Raw genomic sequence first — 8,076 nt, forward strand, 5'->3', positions numbered from 1 at the left:
TGAGGTTGGCCCAGGATCAGGCAATGTTTCATTCTGTTGTGCACAGGATCGCTATGAGTCAGTACTGACTTGATGGCACCTAACAACAACAACAACAACAACAACAACAACATGTAAGAACATGGGCTCTGGAAATATACAACCTGAAGATAGACAGCCTTCTTTGCCACTTGCTACACATTTGGCCTTGGGGAAGTCAATCAATCTTTTTGTTTTACTTCCCTCTTCTATAAAATCATAACAAGAATAGAACCCTACACCATAGTGTTATTGTGAGAATTAATTGAATTAATATACGCCTGCCCCATGGTAAGCTCAATGGATCCCTTAGTCCCTTGAGTCCATGAGTTTTCAGAAGTGGTGAGGCAGTTGCTTCTCTAGATTTTCAGGAAATGTTTATTCAGTGCTAGAAATTTCCTTGTCTTGACTGACAGCATTTGATGATCCAACCTTCCCACAATGCCCAGTGGTTTAGAGGGAGAAATGATGTGGAACCTGGAGACTTCTCCAAGTGGGCCTATGAGACAAGCCTACCTCAAACTTCACAGATCCTGTCTGGGTGGTGTCGAAGGCGTTGAAGAGGTAATGGGCATACGTGCTGGCATCTGCAGGGAGAGAGGAAAGGGCAGGTGACAAAAGCAGGGTCTCCACAGAGGGAAGAGATCATTTTACAACAGAGGCAGAATCCCAACTAGAAGGAGAAGAGGGTGATGCTGGGGTGGTAGACAGAGAAAATTAAGGAGTAGGAGAATTCGCTGTAGTGAACTGGGGGTCATCTGGCTCTCCTGGGGTCTAGATGGGAAATTCTAGCAAGAGCCAAGACAAGTCTTTGTTTCTCCTTGCATCCAACCATCCAGTGAGCAATCCCCTCATGCCTCTCCCTGTGTGTAGTTCTCTGGGGATGACTGAGTAGAGAAGATGGTCTTCTGATAGGCAGTGCGTTATACCATGAAATCAGCACTCATGTGGAAGCCAACCCATCTGGATGAATCACAGCTCTGTAACTACAGAATTGTGTGCCCGCAGGCATCTAACTCAACCTCTCTGAGCTTTATTCTTGAAAAATAAAAAAAAAGTTAGACTGCAGCATTGCTTGATCCACAGTCAAAACTCAATAAACAGCCACGCCAAAGAACTCCGTTAACTCTGGTTCTGCAGGCCTGTGTGGGACAAAGCTGTTCTTCTTTTTGGTAACAACCATACACTGGGTCACAGCCACCTGTTGCAGATACTCAAGAAGTGCTTGGGATGATTAGGTCTCCATTTCATTAGGACTCATGGAGAGAGTCCAGGTGGGAGGGAGATAGCTCCTGAGATAGGATGGAAGATGGCATGTGACTCATGGAGACCAAAGGAGTAGCCGCTTATGTGTCCCAGGCCCATGGGGACAGGTAGGATTCCCAAAGGAGTCAGGCAGGGCTCAGAGGAGGTGCTGCAGGCCTGGTACCATACCTCACTAGTCTGGCATTTTAGTACATTTTTGGGCTTCTTGCATCTTTTTGGATTTGTTTGTTTTTATAGTCTCTCGTACTTACTAAAAACTCCCTGGTGTCTTAGTGATTAAGTGCTCGGTTACTAATCAAAGGCTTGATGGTTCAAACCCACCAACTACTCTGTGGGAGAAAGATGTGGCAGTCTGGTTCCATAAAGATTTACAGTCTTGGAAACTCTAGGGAACAACTCTACTCTGGTTTACAAGGTAGCGTTGGGTTTTGGGTTTTGATACTTACTAAAGTTCTTTAGAAAACAAGCCATTTTGTCTCAGTTTTCTTAAGGAAAAGAAGGGGAAGTGTCTGTCTTCACAATGGCGAAGCTAACATGTCATGCATGTATCACACATTTCACACTTTAGGGAATCTCATTCTGTCTCTATTCCTTACTAGCTGTACCATCTGGAGTAAATTATTGAACTTCTCTGAACCTTACTTGACCCACCTGGAATAGTAATTCCTGTTATGTCAACCTCTTTTGAGAATTTGATATTGCTTTATCAATCTTCCTCCCTCCCCTTTTAGGAGCTTTTTTTTCTCCTAAAGCATACAAAAAGTCTCATCTGGCACAATAAGAAAGATATCCTGCTCCAAGTTCTCTCTTACCATGAGGAAGAGGTAAAGAGAGAGAAGAAGAGACATGTTGCTTGAGCAAGGGAGCGAGAGATGTAGGCATGTTCTTTTAGGAGGTTGGACTTACCTCCATGGGGGAAGAACTGAGCATAGATCTGTTTGAATGTTTCTTCATTGACCACACCACTGGGGCACTCCTGTGTGATGGAAAGAGAGAGTCAGCGGAGGTATCTGGGACTTTTCCAGCCAGAGGAATTCATACTTGAGGCGCAGAGTTCCTCTTGACCCCTGGTGGGCAGGGACTAGGCAACAACCTGTGAATTTTCTGTATCTCCAAGTGAGTGGTTAGAGGTAGCATCACATTAGGATGGAAGCTGCTTCAAAAATGATGAGACATCATCAGCACATGGGCACCATGAGGTGGAAAGAGCTTGGGCTTTGGCGTTAGAAAGACCTGGTTTGGGATTATAGCTCAGCCACTTACAAATCAGTGTCTAATCCTCAATGTCCTTACCTGTAAAATGAGGTTACAGAACCTTCTCTACAAGGCTATCATGAGGTTTAACATGGGAACTGAGTGGAACTGAGCCCATGGTAGATGCCAGTCAATGTCAGTTTTCTGGATACTAGTCTTGGGCCACTTTCTTACAGGACCCTGCTCCAACCCAGAGGCTAGCTGCTAGAGTTGCCTTTACAAGAATGAAAGACAAGAAGTACTAATGGTAAGAAACCAGACATGAGGCAGGTCCAATCAAGGCTATTGTGGGAGGGCACAGACACTCCTGTGCTTAGATAACTTCTTACTGGTCAGCACTAAGATGGCAAGCAGGTTGGACTTCATCATGCTCTGCCTATAGGGAGAGAGGGTGATGCTGAGCACTTACTTGTTTCTTGCCCTATCCCAGGATTTGGAAATAAAATTGCCATTCTGAGAATTAAATTGAAAAAAAAAAAAAAAAAGCAATACTTGGGGTTGGAAATGAGAGCTTGAAAGTTGGTTTGACACGACATAAATGTATTATGTATCTAAAGAAACAATGGGCCAACAAATTCCCTGTCCTTTGATTAGTGGTGGTGTGGTTATGTACCATGGAGTCGGTTCCAACTCATTGTTGTTGTTGTTATGTGCTTTGAAGTCGGTTCTGACTCATAGCGACCCTGTACAGGGTTTCCGAGGCTGTAAATCTTGACGGGAGCAAAAAGCCTCATCTTTCTTCCGTGGAACAGCTGGTAGTTTTGAACTGCTGACCCTGAGGTTTGCAGCCCGATTCGTAACCACTACGCTACCAGAGCTCCTTTTCCAACTCATAGTGACCCTGTAAAGAATTCCCAAGGCTGTAAATGTTTATGGGAGCAGAGAGCCTATCTTTCTTGCATGGAACAGCTGGTAGTTTTGAACTGCTGACTGTGAGATTATCAGCTCGATTAGTAATCACTATGCTATTAGAAAGTCTTGTCCTTTGATAACATCTTTGATAAAACTTGGCTTCCCATGTAACTCAGAGAAGGTGCTGGCAATTGGAGAGTAGGGTCTCGTTCTATTGTCAGTTCTGTTTCCGGTGGTAAATGAATACATTGGCATTCAGCTCATGTACCAGTCTCTGAGAGCTTGGTTAGCATAACTCAGAAGAGTTAATTCCATCATTTTGGGTGAACCAAGGATATTGAGAGTGTGAGTGTTATGCTAAGACTAGAGTTTGGGCCAGGACGAATTCATCAAGGCTATGGTATTCTGTCATGGTGTGGCACTGTAGGTTAATGCACCAGGCTGCAAAGCCATTTGAACTGCAAGTTCGCAGTTCAAGTTCACCATCTGCTCCTCAGAAACCTTATACAGGATCACAACTGACTCAACGGCACTTAACCACAACAACAACATGACATTCTGTGAAGTTTCTGCGCCAGTATATGTCTACTGAGATTGCCTTATGCTTGCCCAAGCCTTTCTTCCTAACTAGGCAATATTGGTCTCATGTTCCCTTATAGATCTGATTTTCCTTGTACAGTTGCACGTATGATAAAAGTTCCTTGATAGGTTCCCTTGACATTTGGAGGAGTTTCTGGTGGGGCAAACAGCTAGCACTTGGCTGCTAACTGAATGGAGGTTCAAGTCCCCAAAAAGTCTCAGAAGAAAGGCTGGGTGATCTACTGAAAAAGCAATCACTGAAAACCCCAGGGAGCACAGTTCTATTCTGACACATATAAGTTGGAGTTGACCCAACAGCAACAGGCTTTGTGCATTTGGGAAAGCTTAGCCCCAAGTGGGAGATCCTGCCCAGGCCTCCTGAGGACACGTGGATCTTACATTTTTGAAGCCTCGATAAAGGACTTGCAGTTCCCTCTTGGTGAAGTTGGTCTGGGCCTCAAGCTGCTCCAGTCCCTCAGGCCGATGGCAAACCATGGTCATCTCCAGCTCATCTTCAATCTTATCTGGAACCAGAAGAGATGGCATTGGAGTGGATGACCTCAATGGTCACTTTGATCAGGCCACAGTCTGGGTTGTCAAAAGGCTGGGGTCATGATGTGGGACACAGGGCTGTGGGCAGGGGCCACACTGCAGATGATCTTCCTGCTCTGAGCCCACCTCCTGCTGGTCACTAGCTGTCTTACCACCAGCCTACCCCCATGACTCTTGATATGCCAGGTACCACGTAAGGAGTGAGCGTCAGTGTTGGGGACACACATGGTCTGAGTGGAGCTGGTCTACAAGCGCTAAAAATAGTTCCATACATTCCCCATCCTTTCAAAACAGGTTCTTGGCATATTCAAGTTGCTGTCCATTGAAACTTCTGAATATTCCAGAGACTCAGATAAATGAGCAGAATGATGAACTCTCTCTAAACAAAAGAGGAAAACAAATCTAGTAAAAGACATAAACTCTCACTATTTGTGTCAACTAGGGGAAAAGTAGCATGGTCTAGTAAAAAGCTCAAATTACAGAACATTAAATAAATATGGATTTTTAAAAATTTGAACTTTTAAAATATCTACTAGAACTTTTTAAGGAGCTCTGGTAGCGTAGTGATTACGAGTTGGGCTACCAACCTCAAGGTCAGCAGTTTGAAACTACCAGCCGTCTGTGGGAGAAAGATGAGGCTTTCTGCTCCCGTAAAGATTTATAGCCTCGGAAACTCTGTGCAGGGTCGCTATGAGTTGGAACCGACTCCACGGTACTTACCACCACCAACAACAGCTAGAACATTTGTAGTATCTACTAGAACTTATTAATAGGGAAATGACTTAAAAGGGAGCACTACTTTATATCAAGGAAAAGTTTGAATGCATTTGAAAGAGACTAAAAAGCCTATAAACAATTTCTGCCATATGTACTGCAATGGAGCCCTAGCTTAGATGACAAGTGTCTGTCAATTAAAGCAAGGAATCCATGATTCTCCTATTGAGGGATCACAAATCCAGATAAATGGAACTTTTCACAACTCCCTGGCAAAGAGGGATCAATGGGTATTGTCCTCAGGGGCCCTGTCAGAATGCTGTCCATAAATCAAATCTATTCAAGGGTCATTTGCTATTTAACCACCTCTACCCTATTGTTGTCAGGCAGGCATGCTCAAATGCATATATTGAAGAGGGCTGCCTATCTGGGCTGCAAGAATAGTGAGCAGATGGGAGGGCTGCTGGGAACCCCACACACCACATCATGTCCATTGAGACAGCGAATCCGAGTGCAAACCTTGCTCTACATCTGAGAACAGAGCGAGTGGGTGCAGTACTGAGTATATTTCTGTCTTCAGAGCTTGTTGGTCTATTTGTGCCCATTTTCTTCTGACATTGTCACTTTTTCGGAGACTTGATCCCAATACGAAAGGAACTCATCAAACCAAGTTTGTATCTTTTATACAATCTCAAAGGTAGTGGGTATTCAGGTAAGGCGCCAGGGGTGAGGCAGGATAACTTGGTAACAAATCTCCATTGCTGTCTTTCTTGTGTGCTGGGTGACATGGATCACCTTATTCCAGTGGGCATATGGCAGATGACTCAAGAAAAACAAAATATTTTGTTTATACAACATAGCTGCAAGTGTCCAATGTTCTCATATTTCTTTCCAAAGCCTTTAATTATTGTTGTATTGTCACTAACAAGTAGCAATTAACCAAATTATCTAAATCACAGTGTTTCCGTGTAAATAAAAGGACCCCGTAAAAAAAAAAATCCACAAGTCTAATTAAAAAAATTCACACACACACACACACACACACACACACATATATTTTGTATTTATAGCTTTACTTTTTTTTCCTTTAAGTTTTTATTGTGAATTGAGTGTAAGTTTAGAGGGAAGATCATCAGTTTCACATTCAACAAAACATACAACTTGTTCCATCACAATGGTTACAATCCCCTCCATGTACTACCATCAGTTAACAGTATTTCTCTCTATTCACTTTAGCTCTTTTTAAAACACACACACACACTCAGGCATAAATAATAATTCACAACACCAAAGGGCACATTTTGCAAGTCTGCCTCCTGGCTGCCAGCTCTCAGTCCCTCTCTTCCCATGAATCTAGAGTCCTCAGCTGCTCCCTCTTTCTATGTCCCCATTTCTGCCTCCATCTCTGGTGTCGCTGCTTCTCTGTATAAGGTCCCGCCTTCTGCTTGTGCTCTTCTCCCCTGATGGTCCTAGGATCCTTTGTTTCTGGACTGTAAGATTAATTGCTCCTCCATTTTGTTACAAAACTTCTACCTTTACAATTGTGACAGTTGCAATTAGTCATGATAACAATTTCTGACTATTGAATCATAAGAATCTTATCCCCATCTCTTTTAATCAGACCCATCTAGACAAGATGACAACTATTCAGTGAGAACTCTTTCTTCCCCCACACACTCTTAAATTAAACTCCTTCTTGAAACCTCATTAGCCAGTCACCTTGTGCCTTTATTGCCCCTTCATTTTAGGTAGCAAATTTGCCCATACCTGTGTACCCTGTGTTCATTGATAATTGATGTGAAGACTCCTTCCCTCTCTATTGGTATTTAGAGTTACTACCTCCATGAGTATAGGTCAGTTTCATCAAATTGTAGCAATTTGCCTTTGTTTCCTTTATAAAAAATTGTTTATTTTTTTTGGGATCTTTCTCTAGTCAAGTTCTGATTATCAAGCCATTGAGGCTAGGTCAAATGGGTACAATCTGCAAGTTTGGGTGTTCTTGTGCATCTCCCCTCACTTCACATCAGCTGAATGCTTCAGTCTTAGCTCTAGCCCTTTGAGGCTATGTCCTTATCCATGGGCTCAGGTGTCCCCAGGTCTCACTGCACTTTGGACCAACCAGCCCTTCCTCTCTCATCTCCAGGTCAACAGGAGTCAATGGACCATGGTTGAACTCAGCCCATTTCTTCATTGCTGCCTTTTCTCCTCTTCCACTCACCAGTAGACCAGTGTGGTCGCCAGCAAGCTTACATGCCTGCTCATGTGTTCCCTTTGCATTTCAGTCTTAGAGGGGGGTTTGTCTGAAGGAACTTGATTGTTTGCCTTGATGGCTTCCTGGCAAACAGCTTGCTTATTCTTGCAGTAGCCAACCATACTGACATTCTTGTTTTGGGTTTTTCCTGATGATCTTTCTTTGAAGATGCATCTTCTGATGCTCTAGCTGTTCCAGGCTGGTCTGCTTGTCCTTTCTAATGGGAATGTCCTACCTCAGAAGGTTCTGGATGGGACTCAGGATTCTACCTAAGGTCCAATACTCTGCAAAGGCTCCACAAGGGGCCTGTTTCACTGGGCAAGTTGTAGAATCCCTTTTAGGTTTTCCAATCAGTTATAGACTGAAGACGGGATTACAAGTTTTCTGAAATCATGTTCCCCAATACTCCTTTCAGTCCCATTCAAGTGTCTATTTTACAATAGTAGGCAAGGGAAACTAATATTCATAAGAGAGTTAAGCATCTTAGTATTATTTCCCCTCTTCAACTATGCCTAGATCCCTGTATCATGGAGCCCTGTTGTTCCAAGGTTAAGCATGAATCACTATTTACCTCTGTCCCACTTAGCCCA

The 8,076-nt window shown here is 43.4% G+C and overlaps 1 protein-coding gene across 7 annotated transcripts in view; it reads right to left on the bottom strand.

The window, feature by feature from the left end:
* KCNIP1 (Kv channel interacting protein 1) overlaps positions 1 to 8,076 on the bottom strand; it is a 600,752-nt gene that overhangs the window by 16,634 nt on the left and 576,042 nt on the right. For 6 of the 7 annotated variants that reach the window (XM_006864823.1, XM_006864821.1, XM_006864822.1 and 3 more), the window contains 3 exons: positions 4,369 to 4,493; positions 2,191 to 2,260; positions 535 to 605 (listed from right to left, as the gene is read on the bottom strand). In XM_006864823.1, coding sequence (XP_006864885.1) covers positions 535 to 605; positions 2,191 to 2,260; positions 4,369 to 4,493 — 266 coding nt within the window. Of the gene's footprint in view, positions 1 to 534; positions 606 to 2,190; positions 2,261 to 3,810; positions 3,832 to 4,368; positions 4,494 to 8,076 lie in introns of those variants that run through there. The other variant, XM_006864827.1, reaches the window with a different exon arrangement.

Source organism: Chrysochloris asiatica, unplaced genomic scaffold (genome assembly GCF_000296735.1).
Source record: "Chrysochloris asiatica unplaced genomic scaffold, ChrAsi1.0 scaffold00071, whole genome shotgun sequence".
Classification (NCBI taxonomy): domain Eukaryota; kingdom Metazoa; phylum Chordata; class Mammalia; order Afrosoricida; family Chrysochloridae; genus Chrysochloris; species Chrysochloris asiatica.